Raw genomic sequence first — 27,939 nt, 5'->3', positions numbered from 1 at the left:
TTCAGCATCTGACAGGCACTCCAGATAAATCACTTTAAGACCACTGGCTGAAGTGATGACGTCCAACGAAGCCAGCCCGCTACCGGATTGGCTGAACCCAGTGTTTGGGGCGGGGCGTGGGGGGGGGCATTCGTGCCGCGGTTGCCATGGTTTCACAATAGGGCCCGACCCAGTCGCCATGGTTGCAGGCCCGATCGGCGCAAGCGCTGTTTCGAATGTTTCTCCCGGAACCAAAATGGCGGCTCCTTGGTAACCAGAGATCCGCGGGCACGCCATAGTAACGCCGCCCGCTGGCACCATGAAGTCCAGCAAGGTAAGATTAAACAACAAAGGGTGGGGAGAAAAGGTGCTTGAATTGTAACGGAACGAGTCTTGGAGATTTGGGAAGAAGCTTTGAACGGGGGGGCTCAGACAAAAAACTCGGGAGCGAAGGGGTTCAGAAATGTCACAATGCTTGTCCAGGACAGAATTAGGCTCTTGGGGTCATCGTGTCCGTGCAGTTCATCCAGTAACCTAGCTATACTGTAGACCTGTGAGTCCAACTTCGGTGGTGGGTAATTTGTGAGAAATGATCCTGCAAGATAGGATTTATATGCATTTGGAGAGACAAGGACTGATTAAGGATAGTCAGTATGGCTTTGTGCGGGGGAAATCATGGCTGTCAAACGTGATTGAGTTTTCTGAGGAAGGAACCAAGAGGATTGATAAGGGCACATAGGTAGACACTATTTACTTGGACGAAAGTGAGGACTGCAGATGCTGAAGATCAGAGTCAAGATTAGAATGGTGCTGGAAAAGCACAGCAGGTCAGACAGGCAGGAATCTGATGAAGGGCTCCTGCCCGAAATGTTAATTTTCCTGCTCCTCCGATGCTGCCTGACCTGCTGTGCTTCCTCCCCCCCCCCCCCCCCCCCCAACTCAATTATTTACTTGGAGTTTGGTAAAGCCTTTGACAAAAGTTCTGCAATGTAGACTAGTAAAGATGTGGAGGTGCCGGTGTTGGACTGGGGTGGACAAAGTTAAAAATCACACAGCACCAGGTTATAGGCCAATAGGTTTATTTGGGAACAGTGCTCCGAAAGCTAGTGTTTCCAAATAAACCTGTTGGACTTTAACCTGGTGTTGTGTGATTTTTAACTTATACGAGTAAAGTTACATTGCATAGGATTCAGAGTGAGCTTGCCAGTAGGACACAAAGTTGGCTTAACAGCAGGAGATAGAGAACGATAGTGGAAGCCTGTGACCAATGGTGTTCCACAGGAATCAGCACTGGGTCTGCTTTTGTTTGTCATTTGTACAAATGATTTAGATGTGAATATAGAAGGCATAATTAGTAAGATTGTGGATGACACCAAAATTGGTGGTAAAGTGGACAGTGAAAAAGGTTATCTTGTATTATAAAGACATCTTGATCAGTTGAGTTAATGGGCTATAGAATGGCAGATGGACTTTCTTTGGATAAATGCGAGATATAGCATTTTGGGAAAACAAACAAAGTTAAGACTTACACAATTAAATGTAGGGCCTTGGATAGTGTTGAGAGTGTGGTGCTGGAAAAGCACAGCAGGTCAGGCAGCATCTGAGGAGCAGGAGAATCAACATTTGGATAAATATGTGAATATGAAATCTTGGAGTGATATGAGCTGTGTGTAGGTAGATGAGACTAGTTTTAGTTTTACATTATGGTCGTCATGGACTGATTGGACTGAAGGGTCCATTTTCATGCTGTATGACTCTATGATTTTACTATAACCCCAATTCCCAACTCTTGGCCCATATCTAGAATGCTTCAAGTGATCATCTAAATACTACTTAAATGTTGTGCGATTTCTGTCTAGAAATCTGGAACTCTCTGCCTTTCAATTTGGCAGAGAGTTACAGATACTTACCAGATTCTGCTTGAAAACATTCTTCCTCCAGTCCTACCTAAATCTCCCGTCCTTTAACTTAAAACTGCTCCCTAGTTATTCATCCCTCCATTAAGTGAATACATTTCTTCCTCTCTACCCAAATATGCCCCTCACAATTTAGGAAATCTGAATTAGGTCCTCCCTCCATCTTTTCTGTTCTAAGGAGAACAACTCCAGTCTAACGAATATCGCTCCAGTCCAGAAAACATCCTGGTGAATCTCCACTGCACCCTTTCTTGTGCAACCAAAACAGCACACAGTACTCCAGATGTGGCATAATCAATATAATATGTAGCCTCATCATAATTTCCTTGCTGTTGTATTCAGTGTCACAGATAATAAAGGCATGTATCCCACATGCTGCCTTTACCATATTACCTATCTGTCCTGTTGCTTTAAAGGACATGAAGGTCTCTCTGATCCTCTATGCCTCCTAGTGTCCTACCATTTGTGACTTCCTTACCTTGTTAGTCCTAAAAAATTACTTTACTCTCTTCAGAGTTAAATTACATTTGCTGTTGCTTTGCCTGCCGACCACCCCAAACATATTATTCTGCAGTTTCCTTCTCACAGTTCACCACACCACCGATTTTTGTGTCATTATTGAATGTACTGATCAAACCTCTTGCATTACCTCTCAATCATTAACATACACTACAAAGAGCAAGGAACCCATCACTGAACCATATAGTGTGTCACTGGAAACAGGCTTCCAATGTTTTAAGGAACTTTTGACCATTTCACTTTGGCCCCTGTTGCTAAGATAATTTTCTATCCTGTTTGCTAAATTTGCCCTTGATCACTTGGGCTGTTCCCTCTCATGCAAGACTTTGGCAAAAGTCTTATTGAGATCCAGATATCTACTCACCTTCTTGAAAAATTCACTCAAACCTGTTAAACATGATCTCTCATTGACAAAGCAATGCTGACTTTCCTTGATGAACCCCTTGCCTCTCCAAGTGGAGATTAGTTCTGTTCTTCAGTTTTTTTTCCAATAATTTCAGTATCACTGATGTTATACTCATTGGCCTATTGTTCTGTGTTTTATTCCTTCCACTCTCTTGAACAACAGAGCCATATTTGAAATAGAATTTGAAAATTACTGTCCGATCTCCTTCATTCTCCTTGCCTGTCTCCCAGATTAGCCGGTTATATATTTCATCTGGATCTGAGGATTTATTCAATTTTAGGCCCACCCAAAATTGCGGAATCCACCTCCTTCTCAATTATAATTTGTTCAAGTATATCACAGTTCTTTTCTGATTTTAATACTAACATAGTTCTTCTTTATTATGCAGATGTAATGAATACAGATGCAATTCACCTATGTATTTTGCCTCCATCCACAGTTTGCCATTTAGATCATTAATGGGCCCTAGTCTTTTGCTGACTATCCTCTTTCCCTTAACATACTTATAAAATGTCTTTGGATTTTCCTTAATTTTACCTGTCATTGTTTCTTCATGTCCCTTGTTTATTTTCCTATTTCATCTTACAAGTAAACTCTGCACTTTCTGTACTTCTCCAGGGCTTTTGTTATTCTGAGCCCTCTGTATCTACCATAAGCTTCCTTTTTTTTGTGATCAAATCCTATCCATTGCTCAATATACAAGGTTCTTGGAATATTTGGTTCCACTTTTCACCACCTTCATAAGAATATGTTGGCCCTGCACTTTCACTATGCCTTTTTGAAAGATTTCCCCTGCTCTGATAGAGAGTTTCCTAAAAGAAGTAATCCACTTTGACCAGATTATGTGTTACCGTAAAATCACCCTTCTCCCAATTCAAAGCTTGTATTTCTGATTTATCTTTGTCCTTTATGTCAAAAACAGTCCTTGACCAACGACAGGAGGGATTGGCATGGTGGCTCAGTGGTTAGAACTGCAGCCTACAATGCAAGGTACCTGAGTTTGATTCCAGCCTTTGGTGGAGAATGTGTGGAGTTTGCACATTCTCCCTGTGTATGTGTGGGTTTACTCCAGATGGTTTGGTTTCCTCCCACAGTCCAAAGATGTGCAGGTTCAATGGATTGGCCATGGTGAATTGCCCATAGAATCTAGGAATGTGTAGGTTAGGTGAGTTAGCCATGGGAAATGCAGGATTACAGGTACAGGGTAGGAGATGGGTCTGGGTAGGATGTTCTTTGGAGGGTTGGTGAAGGACTCGAAGGGCCAAATAGCCTGCTTGCACACTGTAGGGGTTCAATTCTATGATTCCATGACAGCACTAGCCTGTCTCATTTGAACTTTCTACAATTGACTTAAAAAGCTCTCATTACAGTTTAAGAATTCTACCACCTATCAGCCTGCCCAATCAGGGATGCATCTGTCCGTGACACTATTGGTCAGAGTGACCACTGTGCAATCGTTAATGAACAAAGTCTTGTCTTCATATTGAAGATACCCTCCATTCTATAACTATGACTTTGAACAGATCTAGCAACTCAAGACTGGGTAACCATGAGATGTTGTGGGCAATCAGTAGCAGCAGAATTGTACTTCAACATAATCTGTAAACTTATGGCCTGGTAAATTGTCCCCCACCCTTCCATTGTCATCAAGCCAGGGAATCGACCCTGGTTCAATGAGGAGTGCAGGAAGGTACACCTGAAATTGAAGTATTAGCCTAATGAAGCTACAACGCAGGACTACTTGTGTACCAAATATCCTAAGCAGCAAGTGATAGAGCTAATTGGTTCCACAACCAGCTACCATTGTGGTATTTTAACTTGTCTCCCCAGAGCATTACCTCTGGATTACTAGCCTAATGACATTACCACTATGTTGCAGTTTCCCCATATGTTCCACAGAGAGCTTGGAAGACTTGTGTATCTTTCGATAGGCCATGAGTTGCAGTGCATGATATGCAGAATTATTTTGGGGGAATAATTTCCAGGAAGTTTTCCGGGAAACCCAGAGGTGGTTTTGAAGTCTTTTGTTTGTTCACCTTCTGAGTTAGCATCTGTCAAGCTTTAGGAATGTGATGTTTTACATCTAATTGATGTGGTGAGCATTGAAAAATCTGATGACTTATTATATATTTATAAATAGGATACATCATTTTAATTGAATGAAAATTTAATATCAGTTCAGAGCATTATCCTGATGGATATTGCCTGGAAAAGCTTGTTTAATTTGTAGCTTTGTTCATGAACTGTAGGCAAATGCAATGATGCAAGATTTGAAAATGTATGCAGTTTAGAAAATTACAGCTTGGAGGCAAACTGATTTTAGTTTAGAAAGGTATAATGTGTTAGCACAATCTTGAAGGGCCAAAGGACACGTGCTCGACTGTTCTTTGTATCTCTTTCTTTATATCTTTCACAATTTATAACCTAATGGCTAGCATATCTCCATTCTATCATCACCATCAAGTTGGGGCAATAACTGATTCAGTGACGAGTGCAGGAAGGCAAGCCACATGTAGCACCAGTAAAAATGAGCTGTCACCTCGGTGAAGCGAAAACACACGATTGCTTTCATGCTGTGATGTGAAGTTGCTGGTGTTGGACTGGGGTGGACAAAGTCAGAAGTCACAACACCAGGTTATAGTCCAACAGGTTTACTTGAAATCACAAGCTTTTGGAATGCTACTCCTTCATGTGAAGTGGTAAACCTGTTGGATTAAAACCTGGAGTCACGTGCCTACTTTCATGCTGAACTGCTGAAGCTCAGTCCATTGCATGGTGCTATGTGGCCCCACGTCCTGTGCTTCAAATCTAAGCTCAACAGTCCAACCATATCCAATCATGAATGGTGGTGACAATTCAACAAAGCAGAAGAGCCGGATGCTCTACAAATATTCGCACCCTCAATAATGGGCAAAACAAGCACATCAGTATAAGAGGTAAGACTAAAGTATTAATGGCAATCTGCAACCAGAGTGAAGAATGGATAATCTACCTTAATCTCCTTCTGAGAAATGGCTGGAAGCACCAGATATTGCAAAGGCTATGGGTCCAGACAGCATTGCACTGATGGTACTGAAGATGGCTGTCGAGTGAGGTGTTTCCCTACCTGAGTTGTTCCAGTAAAGGTCTAACACAAGCATCCACCTGACGACAATGTGAAAAATTGACCATGTAAGTCCTGTCAAAGCAGGGTAAACCAACTTGACCAGTTACTGCCTAATAGGTCTACCTGCAATGATCAGCATAGTGAGAGGAGTTGTTGACTGTACTATCGAACATCTCTTCCAGAGTACTAACTTGCTCACTGGCACTCACTTTGGGTTACTTCAGGGCCACTCAGCTTCCAAGTTCATTATACCCTTGATCCAAACATAGATGAAAGAGTTGTACTCCCTGGATGAATGGCTGCACTTTGACATCAAGGCAACATTTGATTTAATATGACATCAAGGACCCCGAGCAAAATTGGTGTCAATGGCAATCAGGAAAATCTGTGCACTGGTTGGAGTCATACCAATAACAGTTTTATTTTTGTGAAAACTATGAACTTTATCAATAAAATTAATAATTATACAAATTTCGTCATATTTTTGTTTCCAGATTGTTTAAAATATTAACAATGAATAAGTGAATTGTGAGTTTGATGAGTCATTTCTTGGCTGTCTAACTGTGCTATAGTACATTAACTTAATAAGTAACCAATTACATGGATTCATGATTTGAGTGTTCACTTCATTTTAACCAACATCTCCAGGATTTAATTTTCAGCAGTGTTTTATTTATGCAACATCATGTGAGATATCAGTTGTTAGCAATGTACTTTGCTAATGTGACAATATTATTTTGGTGATGAAATTGGTATAATGTGTTGATAAATGGTTGTTCTTTGAACTGGTAATTTGAGAATCTACTGAACTAAGTGATGACTGTCTAGAATAAAAGTCTGAAAATGTGTTGCTGGAAAAGCACAGCAGGTCTGGCAGCATCCAGGGAACAGGAGAATCGACGTTTCGGGCATAAGCCCTTCTTCAGGAATCATGCCCGAAACGTCGATTCTCCTGTTATCCTGAATGCTGCCTGACCTGCTGTGCTTTTCCGGCAACACATTTTCAGCTCTGATCTCCAGCATCTGCAGACCTCACTTTCTCCTCCTAGAATAAAAGTCTCCCTGCTCGGCATGAAGGTATTCATAAGAAATTTCGTCTTTAACAACTATTGTTGTACCTCCCTGACTATTGAGTCAAAGAAATTTTCAAATTGGCCTGGATGAATGTTTCCTTTGCATAGTGACAGCAACTTGGTTACAAGTGACAATGAAAATAAGAATTGGCATACCGTTTTAAATTAGCTGATCTTTTGGTGAAAGGAATGTTATTTTATACAAATCACAATTTGTTACTCTACTGCTAGGGTGAAGCAGTGTTTAATGCTTTACTTATTTTAACCACAGGGTTTATTGTTTAAGTAAATACAATCTGTGATTACCCAATCTTTCTTTGGATAAGAATTTACGATGAAAGTTATGGTGATACTCATGGGTCCTTGTTATTTAGGTAAGAACATGATAGTGCTCACTGGAAGTTAACTTTAATCAGTCAGGGGTCTTATTCCTTCAGATCTCGATCACTGGAGATTTTAAAGAATGGAAGCTAATTTTTAAAAACTTTTCTTTGCCTCGTTCCTTGCTGTTAAAATAACTTAGTTTTCTTTCTTTTGTTTTCTGTACCTAAAATAACATTAACTTCATTATCAACAACAAAAAAATTGTTGAAAAAGCTCAACAGGCCTGGCAGCATTTGTGGTGAGAAATCATAGTGAATGTTTCTGATCCAGTGACCCTTCCTTGGAACTCATTATTCATAATTTGTGATGCAAACTTGGATTTTCTGGTCAGACTCAACTCTCTCCATTGACTATTCTTTTATCCTGATTGGTTAAGGAAGCATGTAATTGCATGTCTTTTTCAAGTGGGCCCCAGATATCCTACAAAAAAATGCCACACTGTTTCAATCTTTCGCAATTAACAACTTCCATTGTCAAATGTCATAGAAATTAATTGGGCAAGAGTAAGTGACAGATGCTGTCCTTTTGCTACTTTCATTAAGTTCTGGCGCATGTGATTTTGATGAGGGAGCTTTGTGATTAGAATGTGCCTGGCTCTTTCAGATTAACTCTGAAATGTCCTGCATTTTAAGATTGCAAATAATATGTTGATGTATTACTTTTAATAAATCAAACTTGGAAATAATTTCGTCTGGTTAACAAGTAAACATCTATTTTGTTGCCACTGATGGAAGCAGAAAAGAATAGAATCAAAATTTATCATCATGTGTACTTTTACATTAAACGTACAGTGAAAAGTTTTATAAGTTGCCACACCACGATGCTTGTATTCATGACAGAAGTCATAATAAAATAAGTTATTAGGGGAAACTGCAAATGATCTTGGGACCCGGGTCAAGTTTTAGGATCTTCCAAAGATCGAGATAGAGCGGATCCGAAACTGAAATGTAACCAGAATTAGGACTGTATGGCATTTTGTTTATTGTACATTTTAGATTGGAGATTTAGTTCCTTGCCCAGTTCAAGCTGATTCTGTCAGAAATTAAATAAAATTTAATCACTGACTATCCTGATTTCCCTAACTTCAAATGTTTTGTGCTATAGAAAAGTTAGTGAGCCTTATGATTTGTTTTAGACTCCCAAGTAGGGCAAAGATTATGTAACGTAAAATAACCTCTGCCAAAAAGACACATTATTTCTCAAATGGCAATATAAGGTAAACATTCAACCTTACAATTTCCTAACAAAGCATGACAAAATCAGAATTTTCCTTTAGTGTGCATATATAAATCTCATTTAGCAAAGTGCTTTTCAAGAATTCAAATTCAATTTTTAAAAAATTATTTAATATCTTGTTACCTGTACCTAGGCACAGTGAAAAGTAGATAACATTCTGGCACCATCTTGGATCACAGAATAACTTGCTGAATAAATTGTATAAATGGTAAAATCCTGAATAAATTAATATTAAATTGATATTACTAAAACTGAAACAGCTTCAAAAGTTCATCTTTCCCTCTCTGTAGACTTCACTCTCTCTGTTTTTTCCATAATCTTATATAAAAAAATTATATTCCATAAATGAAAACTTTATTTTATTTGTTTTATTTTGGTAGTGGTTTCTGTTTTTGGTTCAGATTCCTAGTAATTGTGTCATATGTGTATACAGTGTGTATATATATATATATATTTTCTTAAATATGTTCAATTTTACTTTTATTTTAGGCGAAAACCAAAGATGATACTTGGAAGTCAGATGAGCTGCTCAAGCACATCAAAGTAATTGCTTTCAATTACAAAATATAATACCGTCGTAGGACAATCGGGAATGTCAAAGTTGATTATTCATGGGTCAATTTCACTGCAGAATTATTATTTGAGAAATATTTCTTTATAGTGTTTTCTTTAAGATTACTTTGTCTTATAGATTTTCAGGTACAAATTATACTTGAGTCCTGAATTGGTTTTGTATACTTTGATTAATGTTGGCGGTGATGTTCAGAGATCCTGAAGTTCATTTATATTCAATTTTATATCAGCTTTATGTAATCAGTTTCCTATATTTTCATTAAGCATACTGTTTCATTCATTCTATTTACGTTAATGAAACATTTGAAACAATGTTTCATTGTATTAATTTAAAATTAAATTGCTTAAGGTTGCTGGATGTTTATTTTTCACCATCCAACATTTAATCCTAATTAAAACAATAATTAAATCTCCTTCTTTGAGAAAGATAATTGTGAAGGTGTTATCAGTTGTCAGTGTAGGTGAGGTATGTTTTGATGATGGACGTTGGTGGGAGAAAAGGTAAGAGATTTGGGGTTAGAGTCATAGAGATGTACAGCATGGAAACAGACCCTTCGGTCCAACCCATCCATGCCAACCAGATATCCCAACCCAATCTAGTCCCACCTGCCAGCGCCCGGCCCATATCCCTCCAAACCCTTCCTATTCATATACCCATCCAAATGCCTTTTTAAATGTTCCAATTGTACCAGCCTCTTCCACATCCTCTGGTAGCTCATTCCATACACGTACCACCCTCTGCATGAAAAAGTTGCCCTTTAGGCCTCTTTTATATCTTTCTCCTCTCATTCTAAACCTATGCCCTCTAGTTCTGGACTCCCCGACCCCAGGGAAAAGATTTTGTCTATTTATCCTATCCATGCCCCTCATAATTTTGTAAACCTCTATAAGGTCACCCCTCAGCCTCTGACGCTCCAGGGAAAACAGCCCCAGCCTGTTCAGCCTCTCCCTGTAGCTCAGATCCTCCAACCCTGGCAACATCCTTGTAAATCTTTTCTGAACCCTTTCAAGTTTCACAACATCTTTCCGAAAGGAAGGAGACCAGAATTGCACGCAATATTCCAACAGTGGCCTAACCAATGTCTTGTACAGCTGCAACATGACCTCCCAACTCCTGTACTCAATACTCTGACCAATAAAGGAAAGCATACCAAACGCCTTCTCCACTATCCTATCTACCTCCGACTCCACTTTCAAGGAGCTATGAACCTGCACTCCAAAGTCTCTTTGTTCAGCAACACTCCCTAGGACCTTACCGTTAAGTGTATAAATCCTGCTAAGATTTGCTTTCCCATAATGCAGCACCTCACATTTACCTGAATTAAACTCCATCTGCCACTGGCCATTGGCCCATCTGGTCCAGATCCTATTGTAATCTGAGGTAACCCTCTTCGCTGTCTTGCTGGATGAGAGAGAGCAGCAGTGCGAGCTGATTAGTCTTAGTAAAGACTTGGGCTTAATCATTTCAAGGAGAAGCCAAACTTTTGATAATGTGTTACTATGTAGAGAGCATGTGTTGAATTGGGATACAGGTTTGGTGGGCAAGGCACCTCAATCAAGAGAAATTAAAGGTGGTACAGCCAAGTGACATGAGAGGGAAATCGAAGGGAGAATATAGAATGGTTTGAGAGGGATGGACTAAAAAAGAAATGGACGTTTAAGTAAAAAATGGAAGCCAATTCCTACGAGAGAATGAGCTCCAGTTTGGGTCTGACGTGAGTAAGACTTGGTGAATTCATAGAGTACAGGGTGAAATGGTTGGATGGGATGGTGGGTGGGAAGATGATATTAATCATTCCAGAATTGAAATGTGGGATCCTCTGGTGGAATTAGTTTGGAGTGTGGAGTCAGTTTGTCAACAAACTGTTGACAAGATTCAGAGACAGCTTTGGAGCGGAGTGAATCCAGCAGACATTTAGAGATCATAGTATCAGCTGATAAAATTGAGGAGGTTGTCAAGTGGAATTGTATTGATTATATAATGCATTTCAAAAGATGTAAGAGCAGAGCATTTTAGAATTATATAATGTAGTTTGATAGAGTCAGTATGGCTTCATGAAGGGGAAATCATGCCTGACAAATGTCTTGCAGTTGTTTAATAATGTAATAAAGAATGGATAACCGGTATATCTCATATTTCAATTTCCAAAAGCAGTTTGATAAGGTACCACACATAAGGCTACTTCATAAGAGGAAAGCCCATGGTTTTGGGGTTGTATGTTTGCATGAGTGGCGGACTGACTGCCTAATAGGAGATGGAAGGTTGGGATACCATCCTGAAATTTGTGGTGAGCCACAGGAATCAGTGCTGGGACCATAATTATTTTCAATATATATCAATGATTTGGATGAGGAAAGTGAATGTGCTATTGCCATTTTGTGGATGGCACAACAATAGGTGGGAAAGCAAGTGGTGAAGATGACACAAGAGCACAGGGACACAGACATGTTGAGCGAGTGAGCAAAAAACTTGCCAGATTGAATATAATGTGGAAAAACGTGAGTTTATGAATTTCAACTGCAAGATAGAGGAACTAATCGCTATTTAACTGCAGAAAGCTGCAGCATTTGGACTTGGCGGTCCGTGTGCATTCATTACAAAAAGCTATCATCCAATTTCAGCAGGTGATAGAAACATATAAACAAAATAATAGGAACAGGAGAAGGCCATTCGGTCCTTGAGCCTGCTCTGCTATTCAGTATGATCATGGCTGCCCAGCTCAGTACTCTGTTCCTGCTTTCGCTCCAGAACCTTTGATTCCTTTTGCTCGAAGATCTAATTCCATGAAAGCATTAAATGTTTTAGTCTCAACCGCTTTCTGTCACAGAGAATTCCAAGCTCACCATACACTGTGTGAAGAAATTTCTCCTCATCCCAGTCCTGAATGGCCTATCCTGTATTTTTAGATTGTAACCCCTGGTTCTGGAGCATCCTTCCAGTATTTACTGGTCTAATCCTTTTAGAATTTTATAGGTTTCTGAGTTCCCTTTTCTGAGAAAGGACGTTTTGGATATGAAGGAAATGGCAGATGGCAGGACTGATATATGAAGAGAAATTGGATTGGTTAGGCCTGTATTCACTGGAGTTATTCTTCTAAACTCAAGTGAATACAGGCCTAACCGATCCAATTTCTCTTCATATATCAGTCCTGCCATCTGCCACTTCCTTCATATCCAGAACGTCCTTTCTCGGAAAAGGAGACTAAAACTGCATACAATACTCCAGGTGTGGTCTCACCAAGGCTCTGCACAGTTGCAGTAAGACTTCCTTTAGGGCGGCACGGTGGCACAGTGGTTAGCACTGCTGCCTCACAGCGCCAGGGACCCGGGTTCAATTCCCGTCTCGGGCAGCTGTCTGTGTGGAGTTTGCACATTCTCCCCGTGTCTGCGAGGGTTTCCTCCGGGTGTTCCAGTTTCCTCCCACAGTCCAAAGATGTGCAGCTTAGGTGAATTGGCCATGCTAAATTGCCCTGAAAAATGTGTTAATGGAAAAGCGCAGCAGGTCAGGCAGCATCCAAGGAGCAGGGAATTTCTGAAGAAGGGCTTATGCCCGAAACATCGAGTCTCCTGCTCCTTGGATGCTGCCTGACCTGTTGCGCTTTTCCAGCAACACATTTTTTCAGCTCTGATCTCCAGCATCTGCAGTCCTCACTTTCTCCTCCATGCTAAATTGCCTGTAATGTTAGGTGTAGGGGAATGGGTCTGGGTGGGTTGCTCTTTGGAGGGTCGGTGTGGACGTGTTGGGCCGAAGGGCCTGTTTCCACACTATAGGGAATCTAATCTAATCAAAAAAAAATCCTTATTCCTGTATTCAAATCCTCTCACTATGCAGGCCAAGATATCATTTGCCATCTTCACCATCTGCATGCTTACTCTCAGCAACTGGCGTGCAAGGGCATCCAGGTCATTTTTCACTTCGCTCTTTCCCAATCCATCAGCATTCAGATAACTGCCTTCCTGTTTTTACTACCAAAGTGGACATTTATCCACAATATACTTAATTGACCATACATTTGACCATACATTTGCCCATTCATTCAACTTGTCCACATCTTGTAGAAGCATACGCCTCACAGTTCACCCTTGCACCAAGCTTGGTGTCATCTGCATATTGCTGTTAGTTCCCCCGTGTCTGTGTGGGTTTCCTCCGGGTGCTCTGGTTTCCTCCCACAATCCAAAGATGTGCAGGTAAGTAAATTGGCCATGCTAAATTGCCCATGGTGTTAGGTGCATGAGGCGGGGGTAAATGTAGGGGAATGGGTGTGGGTGGGTTACCCTTCGGAGGGTCAGTGTGGACTTGTTGGGCCGAAGGGCCTGTTTCCACACTGTGGGGAATCTAATCTAAAAAATTCTAATCTTGCATCCATACATTCGTTAAAACATGATTTCCCTGTTGTAAATTCATGCTGACTTTGTCCAATCCTGTAATTATTTTCCAAGTGTTCTACTATGAAATCTTTAATAATGGACTCTAGCATTTTCCCCACCACCGATGTCAGGATAACCAGACTATAATTCCCTTTTTTCTCTATCTCCTTTTTTAAATATTGGGGTTATATTAGCTACTCCCCAGTATATTGGAACTGTTTCAAAGTCGATAGAATCTTGAAAGGTGGACCACTAATACATCCACTATTTCTTGGGCCACTTCCTTAAGTACTTTGGGATGCATATTACCAGGCCCTGGGGATTTATTAGTCTTTAATCCCATTAGTTTCCCCAATACCATTTTCTTAGTAATCCTGATTTCCTTTAGTTCCTTTTTCTCATGAGACCATGTTTTCTCCAGTTTTGTTGGAACCTCATGTGTATCCTCCTTTGTGAAAACAGAACCAAGATGTGGTATGAGATCTGCTGTCTCTTTATTCCCCATTGTAACGTCTTATGTTTCAGATTGTAAGGGATCTACATTTGTCTTCACTCCTCTTTTTTTCTCTTCACATATCTATTGAAGCTTTAACAATCAGTTTATATGTTCCCTGCAAGCTTACTCTCATACCCATAGAAGCATATTCCTCACATTTCACCCTTGCACCCAGCTTGGCATCATCTGCATACTTGGAGATTTTCTCCCCTCTTAATCAATCTTTTTGTCCTGTTTAGTTGAAATCTGAATTGCAGACAGTACCCCAGTCTGCTCTTCTTTTTGGCCAATCTGTATGCTTCTTCCTAATACTATCCCAAATTTCCCTTGTTTGCCATGGCTATCTAACCTTTCTCATTTTATTTTTGTTCCACACAAAATAAACAATTGTTGCAGTTCTTCCATGCACTATTTAAATGTTTGTCATTTAAGGAACTCCCCTCAATTTATAATAACCAGCTTGCGTATCATAATGTTCCAGTTTCCTCTATTTAGATTCAGGACCTTAATCTAAAAATCGATAACGTCACTCTCCACCTTAGTGAAAGCTTCCATCATATTATGGTCACTCTTCTCCCAGGGCCTTGCACAGCTTGATTTCCAAATATTCCTTTCTCATTACATATTACCAGTCTAGGGTGGCCTATGCTATAGTTGGTTTCTGAACATATTGATCCAGAAAACCATGTCATATGCACTCAAAGAATTCCACCTCTTTATTTCAAAGGGAATGGAGTGTAAAAATGGAGACATCTTGTTAAAACTACACAAGGCACGAGTCAGACCACAATTTGAATACTGTGACCAATTTTGTTCGCTTTATTCTATGAAAGATATACTCACATTGGAAGCAGTCGAGAGGATGTTCACCAGGATAAATAACTGGTATGAAGGGATTTTCTTATGAGGAGAGCATAAGCAAATTGGAGCTTGTAAATATTGGAGTTTTGGATTGAGAAACTTAATGTAGGTAAATGCAGAGAAGCTGTTTTTCCTTGTGGCAGAGTAAGGAAGGAGGTTGCATATTTAAGATTAGATTACTTACAGGGTGGAAACAGGTTGCATATTTAAGATTAGATTACTTACAGTGTGGAAACAGGCCCTTCGGCCCAACTAGTCCACGCTGACCTGCCGAAGCGCAACCCACCCAGACCCATACACCACGGGCAATTTAGCAGGGCCAATTCACCTGACCTGCACATTTTTGGACTGTGGGAGGAAACCGGAGCACCCGGAGGAAACCCACGCAGACACGGGGAGAATGTGCAAACTCCACACAGTCAGTTTCCTGAGGCGGGAATTGAACCCGGGTCTCTGGCGCTGTGAGGCAGCAGTGCTAACCACTGTGCCAATGTACCGCCCACAAAGATAGAGATGACAAATTTCTTTTTTCATAGAGTGTGTATCTGTGGAGGCTGGGTTATTAAGTATATTCAAGACTGAGGTGAATTTTTTCATCAGTTTAGAAATTGAGGGGTTTGGGGCAAAGGCAAGAAGGTGAAGTTGAGGATTATCCGATCATCAAAAATCTCCTGAACAGCAGAGCAGACTTCATGGACTTACTTTTGATTCAACAGTTTATTGTTTTATGGTCTATTTTGATGGCTGAGGGGGAAGGCAGAATCAGCTGTAATCGAAGAATCTGATTTTAGGATCCAGCAATTTGTGTCAGAAGGGATTCTCTGTGCACTTAATTTCTATAATACTTGATGATAGTAGAAGAGTAGCAACTGGAGCTATGATGAGACATGACTATTTAATTTCTCAGATCTGGCACAATCTAGTTCTCATTATTTGAAATTGTTTCGTTTGAATTGTCAATTTGAATTTACTTTTAATAAAAATTGGTTTTATATGCAATTTTTTAATGTTGTTTTATTTCAGGCGGCTCAAGGAGATTATACAGATGACAGTAGTAAAAAGAGCAGAGAAAAGAAAAGACTTAAGGATGAAGAACCTACTGGGAACTCTGACTCTAGAGAGCGTAGACACAAGGGAAGGGAACGAGATAAGGAGAGGGAGCAGGATAAGGACAGACCGAGGAACAGAGGCAAGGAAAGGGATGGAGACCAAAAAGAAGAAAGAGAGTATGAAAAAGTACGGAAGAAAGTGAAGAATGATGAAAAGTATAAAGAAAGAGAAAAGAAACCAGAAAAAGAAAGAGAGAGATATAAAGATAGAGATAAAGAGAAGATCCCAGTATGGGACCAAGACCTAGAATATGATGCAGATTCAAGAGGTCATGACAAAGAGAAACAATGGGATTCTTATGCACAGAGACCGACAAAACGAGAACATGAATCTGAGAGACACCGAGATAAGGAAAGAGACCGGAGAAAAGAAAGAGAGAAACTCCAGGAAAAAGATATAGGAAAAGATGAAATTGGTGACCAGCGATCTAAACATCGTCAGAAAAAAGATAAAGGTAGATTTGTATTTAATATTCAAAATTCATGAGAATTGGTTCCTGAAAAGTTATGGCATTGTACTTTTCATTATAAATATATTGTGATTGACTTTTAAGGATAGGTTTCCATATTGCCATTCTTGAGTTAGCTTATTCAATAGATTTTATGATCTCTACTTTGTTATAAAATAACATCACCACAGGACATAACATCACCAACCCAAAGAAACCCAAACATATAAATAGAAAGCAGGAATCAACAGCAGTGTTTCGCCCGAAGGCCCTCTGATGAAGTTACCTAGTTGGAAACGTCTGGAAATGAACCTTCCAGTTCAGTGAGCAAGCCTACATTCAGAACCTCAACCTGACCTACAAATCTTCTCAAAGCTCAATAAAATATTAAGTTCCTCTTTGAGTGGTCAATTCCAAGATACTTATGGATGAGGGAACTAGGCAATTGTCAGTTTGTAACTCTAGAATGGTATTCAAATTACCTCTTTTCAACATTTGATTGGTGCTTCAATTATTATTTCCATTACTCAAGAATCAAATCTGAATCCTGATTAACCTCGTGAAGAATAACTGTCAGCCTTAACTTTGCCTATACTCATTTTAGAACCCAGTTAGGAGTGTCAACTGATTCTTTTTAATGACCCACTTCACTGGCCACAGCAAATTTTATATTTCAAAAGAATATTGCCAATTAGAGTATCTATCTCAGTATCAGAAGCATTTTAGTAAGGTTCCTTCCATTGACAAGTAACAAATAGTTTATTGGAAAGTAAGCTTGCTCAAGGAAACCTACAAAAATATTTATAAGAGGTTTAAAATGTACAACTATGCCAACTAAATTCTTGAAAAATAAAAGCCATCCAACATGGGAAAAGAAACTCTGCAGTCTGTTACCTTAAAAGTACTTTGGTCAAGTAACAAAAATGGAAATTATTGGGAAAACTCAGTAGGTCTGACAACATCTCTGGGGAGAAAGCAGCATTGATGTTTTGGGTCTGATGATCTTCCTTCAGAACAGTTCTCTACATCCCAGCATGCTGCCTTCAATCCCACACTTGATTTTCCTGACTTCCCTACCAAAGTGTCTCTTGATAGCCCTCCAATAAATTTCAGTGAGCCAATCGCTAGGACCAACCCCTCTAACTGACTTGGAGTGACAGGTCCGAGCTGATGATCAAAAAGATCCTTTGCCTGATTTCTCTGCAGTTCTCCAACTGACTTCATGCTCATCCTGAACTGGTAACACTCAATCTGCAAATTTGACTGTGGCCCACTCTGTGACTGTAATCAGAAGGATCCCTGACTCTAAACATCCCTAAACTGAGTGTATCCGAGCCCCTGGGCTGAGAACAGGCAATGCCTTGATTGACTATGGCAGCATCTCCTGACTGACAATAGCCCTGTTTGACTAGATTAAGGGCTACACCCCTTAGGCTTTTGAAACTTGGCCATTTGGTTAATGTACACTCAGTGTGTTTGCAGTCTAAGCTGTTGGCACATAGTGTAGGTGTGACATTTGTCTAGCATGATGCTCTTTTGCATCATCTTCATCCCCTCTGATCAGTGCCAGCGAATATGACCGGCTTTCTGTCAGCGCTAAAAGGCAAGGCACACCAGAACTATTGTAAGCTTGTGGCAATTTGCAGAAAAGCACGGTAATGATGCTGTGAGCATCCCAGTAGGCACAAAGTGAATGAGTACTGAAAAAAACAAGACAGGAACCCTGTGATGCACCATGTTCTGATGCATGAGATAGGTGCCTGTCCCTGTGCACCGAAGACCTGGAAGCAGCATTGCTATTAAGGTTATAAATTGTAGCACTGAAATGCTGAACTATACTATAAGCGGGTACAAGATATACCATGATAATGCAGTGAGCCTGGCACTTTGCTGTTACCAACCTCTGAAGATGGAAAGTTCAGGTGGTTGTTGCCCATGGAGTGTCCCCTGAAATATTGGGAAATGCTGACCATGATGCAGGCCTGGTAAAGGCACGGTGTGCTGCAGCTGCTAGTTAACTGACATTACTTATTTTTCTAATCAATCTGTTCAGAGATTATATTACACACATTTGAAGCAGGTGGGACTTGAACCCAGGTCAGGAGGTGCTGCCATAGTCCATCAAGGCATTGCCTGTTCTCAGCCCAGGGGCTTGTATACACTCAGTTTAGGGATGTTTAGTGTCAGGGATCCTTCTGATTACAGTCACAGAGTGGGCCACAGTCACATTTGCAGATTGAGTTGTAGCCCGTTCAGGATGAGCATGAAGTCAGTTGGAGAACTGTCGAGAAATTAGTCAGGGGTCTTTTGGATCATCAGTCGGACCTGTCAGTTAGAGGGGTTGGTCCTAGTGATCGGCTCACTGAAATTTATTGGAGGGCTATCAGGAGCCACTTTGGTAGGAAAGTCAGGAAAATCAAGTGTGGGATTGAAGGCAGCATGCTGGGTTGTAGGGAACTGTTCTGAAGGAAGATCATCAGACCCAAAACATCAATGCTGCTTTCTCCCCAGAGATGTTGCCTGATCTACTGAGTTTTCCCAATAATTTCCATTTTTGTTACTTGACCAAAGTACTTTTAAGGTAACAGACTGCAGAGGTTTTTTTCCCCAAGTTGGATGGCTTGTTATTTTTCAAGAATTTAGTTGGCATAGTTGTACATTTTAAACCTCTTATAAATATTTTTGTAGGTTTCCTTGAGCTGGGTTAGGGATACTACCACTGTGCCACAAGAAGGCCCCACAGTTAACTGCTCTTTGATTTTGAGAATGGGCACCACGTGATTTCACCTAAATAAGTGAAAATCACTGAAATGAGATGTTAATTCATGCAAATAGGCCCCTTGCAGCTCACTAATGAGATTCTCATTTAGCCGTCAAAGCTTTCTTGACATTAGGATTCCTATGTTCCATTCTCTCAATACTTTCCCAACTGTTTCACAATGATTAGAGACTTTGAAAATTCATCCAAGGTCTTCCAATGGCTTCTCAACTCTCACGCTTCACTCCGAATGCCTTCAGCGAAAGAAAGGGTGAAGTCTGTCGATCCTGTGGCAGATTTTCTCTGACCCTGTCAAAACCAATATATCTTACATTCAAACATTGGGTTATGTCACCGCTCTGCAAGTGTTGCAGACTCTGTGTCTCCATTCAAACAGCTTGTGTACTTTGTAAATACAAGTGGTTTACTGCCGAAATTTTATCCTCTGACATGATAGAACCAACCTGGTAGTTGCTAATCAATTTCTAGTAAAAATTTAATACTTGCATGCACTTTTAGTGTCCCCCTGTCTTTCAGAAAATTTGGAATTTAAAATGGATGACAGATATGAACGAAAAGAAAGAAAACATCGAGAGCGAAAAGAAAAGGAAGGGAGAAGTACTGAAGTGAGTAAATGTATTGTGTCTTATTTTGTAAATTTTTTTGCTTCATTGTCTTGTCTTCTCAAGCTATCCTTTCAATTTGAGACAGTGGGTATTTGCCAAAATTGTTTTAAAATCAAAGAAACACCTGCCCTTTTATGTTTCTCCAGAAACAAATGGATACTTCTACCCTGTTGTCACAGATAAGACTGGGAATGTATCATGGGCAACAACTTGTATTGAACTCTATGTGCTCTAGCAATAAATGATTCCCCCTTCAAAGTATATTCAGTATTGGCAAAAGACAGACAAGGTGGAAAAGTTTTCCTTTGTCAAGATCACATTGTCATTTGTAATTTTTGATAAGAACTATTTCAGTATTACGGTATTGGTGGAAATCTAATTGAATACATTCAGACATGATGTTCTACAAAAGATGTGATGGATTTGCAAGGTGGCAACTTGTTTAGAAACTTTGCAGAAGAAAGCAAGATTGAAGATGTGATGGTGGTTTGCAAGGATTGTGAAGGGAATCAAAACTTGTTTGTCTGAAGAGTTGATTGTTTATGGAAATTTAGAAGAGAAAATGATAAAGGAGAGTATTGGAGAATGTTTGACTGGGTAGGCTAGTGGAAGGGAAAGAAATGGCACAAACAGCTCATCAGATGACTGCAAATTAACAGCAAAGATCATCATGAGTTTCTTGCATTTTTGGAAGTTAGGGTCGAGGGGCCAAGGGAGAGACGTTTAACACTGATTTAGCAGTAGATCACATAAACAGGGTGAAAGGTTTTGGTTGATGAGTTCAAGACTCGGATGGCAGTTTAAGTGGCCCTGTCAGAACTGATTACATATAAGGTTGTGTCGTTTTATCATGAAAAAAATTAACATTTCACGAACATAACGTTTTTTTACCTAGAGTGTGAGGGATTCTTTAAAAGTAGTAATCACTTTGTATGCTATTAAAAACTCAGTTACTCCTCATTAATAAGATAGAGTGTTGCAGTTTTTTTATTTTTGTAGAATTTTTTAAAGTGATATTATGTTGGAAAAGGAGATTTTTCTATTAAAGTCTTAGAGATAGATGGTCAGCATGGAAGCAGACTGTTCTGTCCAACTCGTCCATGCCGACCAGATATCCTAAATAAATCTAATCCCGTTTGCCAGCATTTGGCCCACATTCCTTGAAACCCTTCCTATTCATATATCCATCCAGATGCTTTTTAAATGTTGTAATTGTGCCAACCTTCACCACTTCCTCTGACAGCTCATTTCATACACTCACTATCCTCTGTGTGAAAAAGTTGCCCCTTGGGTCCCTTTATATCTTTCCTCTCTCACCTTAAACCTATGCCCTCTAGTTTTGAAATTCTCCACCCTGAGGAAAAGACCTTGGCTATTTACTCTAGCCATGCCCTTCACGATTTTATAAACCGCAGTAAGGCTACCCCTCAGCCTCCGATACTGCAGGGAAAATAGCAACAGCCTGTTCAGGCTCTCCTATACTCAAACCCTACAAGGACGTTGGCAACATCCTTGTAAATCTTCTTCAAATCGTTTCAAGTTTCACAACATACTGCAGCAGGGAGACGAGAATTGAATGCAGTGTTCCAAAAGTAGTTTAGACTCTGAGTCTGACTGGAGGCTTCAGTGAATTGTATTGAGAAGCATAGAATCATTGACAGCAACTTCTGCTTTTCTGCATTCTCTATTTCTGGCAATGTTCCCAATTCATTATGGTTCCAAATGGGATACCCCAAGTTGTGAAGCCCCTGGATGATGAGAGATTAACTGGCTCCCTTCCTTTATTCACCACTCCCGTGGTTGGTTGCAAGAAGGTTACTTCAAAAGGATCCTTCCTTTGTGATTACTTTCTTTGAGACCAAGCCAAATTACAGAGGAGAATGTGCTGGATGTCTTGAAACACATAAAGGTGGATGAATCCCCAAGACCTGATCAGGTGTACCCTAGAGCTCTGTGGGAAGCTAGAGAAGTGATTGCTGGGCCTCTTCTGAGATTTTTGTATCATCGATAGTCCCAGGTGAGGTACCGGTACTTGAACAGTTGTTTTGTGGGATTCTTGGTTTTATAGACTGATTGAAATTTCTTTGTTCTAATTCCGTTTTTAAAAACTTTTTTGCAACCAGTGGAGTCTTTATTTACAGCATGGCGTTAACTAGGGAATAAGTCTCCTACTGTGACCCTAACAGCATGCCAATGCTTGAAGCTATACATGACAGTATTGAGTCCCACTTGTTTGCTCCAGTCAAGTTCAAACTGACTTTTCAGAGGGATAAACACAACTTGTCTGCAGTTTGGGACATAATCTACAGGGGAGATGGCTCTTGAAGCAAAGTCCCTACTTCTGAATCAGGAGGCCCTGGATTCTGTCCACATGTGTGTCAGACATCCCTGAACAGGTTGATGAAAAATACCTAAAATCCACAGGGGTGGCTTGCTGTTGAGCAGGGGCCATTAGCCCCTAATTATCTTTGTTGTTATAAAAGGTCACAATTTTGTTGGTTTGAAGTTTTTTCGACATTTTTAGGTTTTATATCCAATCTCTGCCTCTCTCTTTCTGTCTCTCGCTGAGCAGCTACTTAATATACATCCACAGCCATTTTGTGAATCCTGTTTTAAAACAACATTTTGGAACCATATGTTAAAAATATCCATGGTATTTTGGCGTTACAATATTAATCATAATTAACTAAATTGAACTTAATATTTGATTTTATGTTGAAAAGATTAGCATTGCCACTAAATTAACAGTTTGGAATTTCCACTGTTCATGCAGCCTTTGATCTGCTTTTGTGCTTGTTGCAGTGATTTCTATTCTTTCCCCCCCCCCCAGTGAATTCTGTACACTTACTGCTGGAAGATCAAGGAGAGTGATACTGTGAATTGTGGCATTGTTTGCCTCACTGACAAAATTCTTGCTCAGTTGCCTTTGTCTTGATTTAATTAATTTGTAATTACATTTTTATACAATTGTTCCTTGTTCTAAATCTTTTATGAAGTTCAAAATCATAAATGATGAATTCCCTGGTTATTCCAGCCAACAATTGCATTTCAACAACTCCATTCAAAACACCGAGTTTTGTTTTGAGAATGAGGTAACAATGTGAAAAGTAACATTACAGCAGCAGCTTGGACATGTACGTTTGGTTTGTAGTGGTTTCAACTTACTGCCTATGGACTTTTAACCAATGAGTCAAGGCCATTGATGAAATTGTTTCTCAGTTTTCCTCAGTAAATAAAACTAAATATGCACCATGAAAATATATTTGCTCTGAACAGAATTTTGAAGACAGCAAAGAGAAGAAAAGAAGGTCTTCTGAATTTCGAGATGAAGATTTTGATCGACACTACAAGGAATATGGATCTCATGATGGACATCGAGAAAAACGACATAAAGAAAGAAAAGACCTTGGTCAGAAAACAGGGGTTGAAGAAATGGACAGGAAAAATAGAGTCAGAAAAGAGAGAGAATACAAGGAGGATGGGAAAAAACAACGGTGTAAAGATCCAAAAAATTCTACCCTGGAGTATAGGGACAGAGAGCGAGAACACAAAGACAAAGAAAAAAGAGATTGGGAAAGAAAAGAGGATCGAGAGCGAAAACATAAACACAAAGTAAAGAAAGAAAATGAGGAAAAAGTGGATTATAAAGGGGATTACAATGAGGTGAGTCTTTCTAAAGTTGTATATCTTCCTGTACTTAACCAATTATTCAAAATTCAATCTATGTTTTATGTAGAAATATTGAATTAAAGTATAAAACACTAATTCTTGCAAGAAGCCTGCTCAAGAGGTGAGCTGCGTTTGCTTAATAGATGCAGATTTGGCGCTGGTCATTGTGAGCTACAAATCTTCTCAAGACTCGCTATGACATTTATTTATTTAGATATGGTGGGCAGGCTAGTAATTTTAGCGTGGACCAGGAGGTGATAGATTGGGTGGAAAGGTTATAGACAGAGCAGCTACTCTATTTTGAATGTCCACTCACTGAAAACACACCCAGTAAGTGCATGCTCCTTTCTAGGGGTAATTTTCATTATGGCTCTTTTCAAAATATAGTAGTAAGGATTTTAACAGCAGGATAGAAACTTAATCAGAACTTATCATCTGAGATAGACTGAGCACTTGGACAGTTACCAATTGATAAGGAAAGTCAACAGAAATTTATTTGACAATGTTGATCACATCTGAGTGACATTGAGTTTTGAGGTATTTGGCATAGTGAAAGAGGGGTTTCTGAGGATGTTATGTATCTGAACACTCAAGGCATTTGATAAGTTTCCTCATGTGAATATATTCACAAAATTTGGAAAATATGGAATTGGGACTGATTGTGATATGGATGTAATTAGTTAAGTGGAGGAGACATCATAACTTAAAGGGTATGTTTTTGGATTAGTGGAATAATGTTTTTCTGTCAAATCTGGACTGGACCTATCTTTCATAATACATATTAATAACTTGCAGGAAGGATTAGAACATTATATATGTTTGCAGGTGACACAGGAAACCAAGTAGATGTGAGTAGAAAGTTGCAAAGTGACAGGAACACAATGTAAGCAACACGAACAAGACTACATGGCCTGTTGAGCCCCCTCTGCCGTTTAGTATGGTTGTGGCTGATCTTCATTTTCAAGTTCCACTTTCCTGCCTGCTCCCCACATCCCTTGATTCTCAGAAACAATTTTTTTTTAAAAATGTTGAAAATCTTTGGTGATGAAGCATCAACAATTTCTGGGCCAGAGAATTCCAAAATTTGTAACGACTTGAGTGAAAAAAATTCTCATCTCAGTTCTAAGTGCTTGTTCTTTTATGCTAGGGCAATGTCCCTTGTTCTAGATTCCCTAGCCTGAGAAATATCCTCTGTGTCACCCTGTTAAGCTCCTTCAGAAACTTGTGTGTTTCAATGGTCTCATTGAAACTGCAGAGACTACCGACCCAAATTACTCTGCCCCTCATCAAAGGACTGTCCTCTCATCACAACAGTCAACTTTGTGAACCTCTCTTATCCTGTCTCCAGTATTGTTATATCCCTCCTGAAATGTAGACACCAAAACTGTACACAATATTCTCAGTGTTACCTTACCAAAGCACTATGCAATTGGAGTAAGATTTTGTTTCCTTGCATTAAAAGCTATTTACCTTCCTAATTTCTTGCTGTACCTTCATACTAATATTCTGTTACTAGCCTGCCCACGATCACCACAGGAAAAGACATCACTGACCCAAAGAAACCTAAACAAATAAATAGAAAGCAGGAGGCCCACTGAATATGTTACCTAGTAGGATGACATCTGGAAATGAACCTTCCAGCTCAGCGAGAAAACCTACATCCAAATAAATGTCAACTACGCCAGTTAAAAACCTAGCTGGCCACACTGGCATGGATGGGTGGCAGCCCATTTTTTTTTTTAAGTATGGGAAGGAAACGGATACCATCATTTGAGATATTTTGATGTCTTTGTTACTTTTTGCCCATCAGGCCAACTTCTGAGAAATTACTAGCCTACTTACTTCTAACCTGCCTGTGCTTCTGCTCCTCCCCTCCCCTCCATCTCCATACTAAGGTGACAAAACCTTCCTTACCCAAGGCCCAGACCTATTTGGTTCTCGGATGCTATTAGACCTCCATCAGGGACCAGTTTGCAATCCAGGTTCTCTGACTCTGCTCAAACAGTTGAATTTGCCAATAAATTTGATTTGCTGGAGCTGCAGAGTGTGGGATATTCTGCCATTCTACACCAATTTAGTCCATTGTTGTACCATGATTGAAAGACAGCTTTTGATCTCAGCCTGTTGGCTCACTCCCAACCTTTCTGCTGGAGGATAGAGTGCTGTTTACAGTTCCCCATTGCCATGCCTTGTAAACTTCTACCTTTTTTTAGCACCTTACTGAATGCCTTTCAGAAATCGTGATCAAAACTATTGCAGATGGAATTTGCTGTGGGTAGTGTGAGGCCGTCCACCTTGATTTCGAGAAAGAAATGAAAATTTTTTCCTAATGGTGAAAAATTAAAAACTGCGGAGGAGCAATGAGATTTTGGTGCCCATTTTTACAAATCACAAGTCTAGTGCACTAATAAAATACACCAAATGGGCAATGGTCTTTATTTCTAAAGAGTTGAAATTCAAACGTGAAGAAATTATACTTCAGTGGTACCAAGACTTGGTCAGATTCCATCCTGAGTACCAGCCTTGGGCAGATTTTCACGAAGAATATATTGAGTTTGGATAGGATACAGTGCAGATTCACCAGATTAAAAGGTTGAAACTTAAATGATGAAGATAGGTTGAATAAACTTGATTTGCATATTCTTGAATAAGAATGTTGAACAGTGATATAATCAAGGTGTTTTAAATGATGAAGGAATTTGAAATTGTGATGAATATTCATGATACTATTGTTAGAAAACTTACATTCCAATCTGGAAAGAACCATGTGTAGCATTCATTTTGATTTCTATTTCAACATTGTGAGGGTAAAGAGTAGAAGAATTTAGTTTCATTTTTGAATTCTGTGAGAGATAAAGGGTTGCCTGGAAAGGTATGCACTTAAATGAGGCTTAAAAAAAAGAAAAAAAAAATGGTATGTTTGCCTACATTGGTCAGAGCTTTGAGTATAGGAATTGGGAGGTCATTGTTGTGGTTCTGTTCGCCGAGCTGGAAGTTTTTGTTGCAAACGTTTCGTCCCCTGTCGAGGTGACATCCTCAGTGCTTGGGAGCCTCCTGTGAAGCGCTTCTGTGGTGTTTCCTCCGGCATTTATAGTGGCCTGTCCCTGCCGCTTCCGGGTGTCAGTTTCAGCTGTCCGCTGTAGTGGCCGGTATATTGGGTCCAGGTCGATGTGTTTGGTGATGGAGTTTGTGGATGAACAAATCAACGGAAAACCCATGGGCTCACCGATCTCGGGACTCATAGCAGAAGCAGTAATGCAAAGGTTAGAACAAACAGTCTTACCACAAATTCAACCCAAACTCTGGGTCAGATACGTTGATGACACCTTTATAATCATTAAAAACATGGAAATAGAGAAAACACACCGGATCATCAACTCCACACTCACAGGAATCCGGTTCACGAGAGAGGAAGAAAAGGACAACCAACTCGTATTCCTAGACGTGAGGGTACAGAGAACACCAAACGGAGAATTCACCACCAAGGTACACAGGAAAGCCACACACACAGACCAAGTCCTGAACTATGAAAGCAACCACCCCAATACACACAAACGAAGTTGCATCAAGACACTATTCAAAAGGGCCACAACACACTGCAGCACACCAGAACTGCAAAAAGAGGAAGAGGAACACCTATACAAGGTATTTGCCAAAAACGGATATCCTTGCAATTTCATCAACAGATGCCTAAGGGAAAGACAACGGAACGAGGACATGCCGCAACCCAAAGGACTAGCCACACTACCATACATCAAGAACATCTCTGAAATGACAGCCAGACTACTGCGACCACTAGGACTTATAACAGCACACAAACCAACAGCCACACTCAGACAACAACTCACCAGAACGAAGGATCCAATACCCAGCATGAGCAAAACTAATGTAGTGTACAAAATCCCATGCAAGGACTGCACAAAACACTATATAGGACAAACAGGAAGAAAGCTAACGATCCGCATCCACGAACATCAACTAGCCACGAAACGCCACGACCAGCTATCCCTAGTAGCCACACACGTAGACGACAAGCAACATGAATTTGACTGGGACAACACTACCATTATAGGGCAAGCGAAACAAAGAACAGCCAGGGAATTCCTAGAAGCATGGCACTCATCCACAAACTCCATCAACAAACACATCGACCTGGACCCAATATACCGGCCACTACAGCGGACAGCTGAAACTGACAACCGGAAGCGGCAGGGACAGGCCACTATAAATGCCGGAGGAAACACCACAGAAGCACTTCACAGGAGGCTCCCAAGCACTGAGGATGTCACCTAAACAGGGGACGAAACGTTTGCAACAAAAACTTCCAGCTCGGCGAACAGAACCACAACAACGAGCACCCGAGCTACAAATCTTCTCACAAACTTTGAATTGGGAGGTCATATTGCGGCTG

At 40.1% G+C, this 27,939-nt stretch overlaps 1 protein-coding gene across 6 annotated transcripts in view; it reads left to right on the top strand.

The window, feature by feature from the left end:
- The first annotated feature begins 207 nt into the window (after window positions 1-207).
- dync2i1 (dynein 2 intermediate chain 1) overlaps window positions 208-27,939 on the top strand; it is a 106,787-nt gene continuing 79,055 nt past the window's right edge. For 3 of the 6 annotated variants that reach the window (XM_043690685.2, XM_043690683.2, XM_043690686.2), the window contains exons 1-5: window positions 212-313; window positions 9,109-9,162; window positions 15,941-16,481; window positions 19,753-19,859; window positions 23,136-23,522. In XM_043690685.2, the coding sequence (XP_043546620.1) occupies window positions 299-313; window positions 9,109-9,162; window positions 15,941-16,481; window positions 19,753-19,859; window positions 23,136-23,522 (1,104 nt within the window). In that variant the 5' untranslated portion in view covers window positions 212-298. Of the gene's footprint in view, window positions 314-9,108; window positions 9,163-15,940; window positions 16,482-19,752; window positions 19,860-23,135; window positions 23,523-27,939 lie in introns of all 6 variants that reach the window. The other 3 variants (XM_043690684.2, XM_087987555.1, XM_087987556.1) reach the window with 2 other exon arrangements.

Source organism: Chiloscyllium plagiosum, unplaced genomic scaffold, assembly GCF_037043375.1.
Source record: "Chiloscyllium plagiosum isolate Xiang-an unplaced genomic scaffold, Cpla_swu_hap1 HiC_scaffold_5, whole genome shotgun sequence".
In the NCBI taxonomy this organism is placed as follows: Eukaryota; Metazoa; Chordata; class Chondrichthyes; order Orectolobiformes; family Hemiscylliidae; genus Chiloscyllium; species Chiloscyllium plagiosum.
Note: the sequence above shows the minus strand (reverse complement) of the source record. Positions and strands in the feature narration are given on the sequence as shown.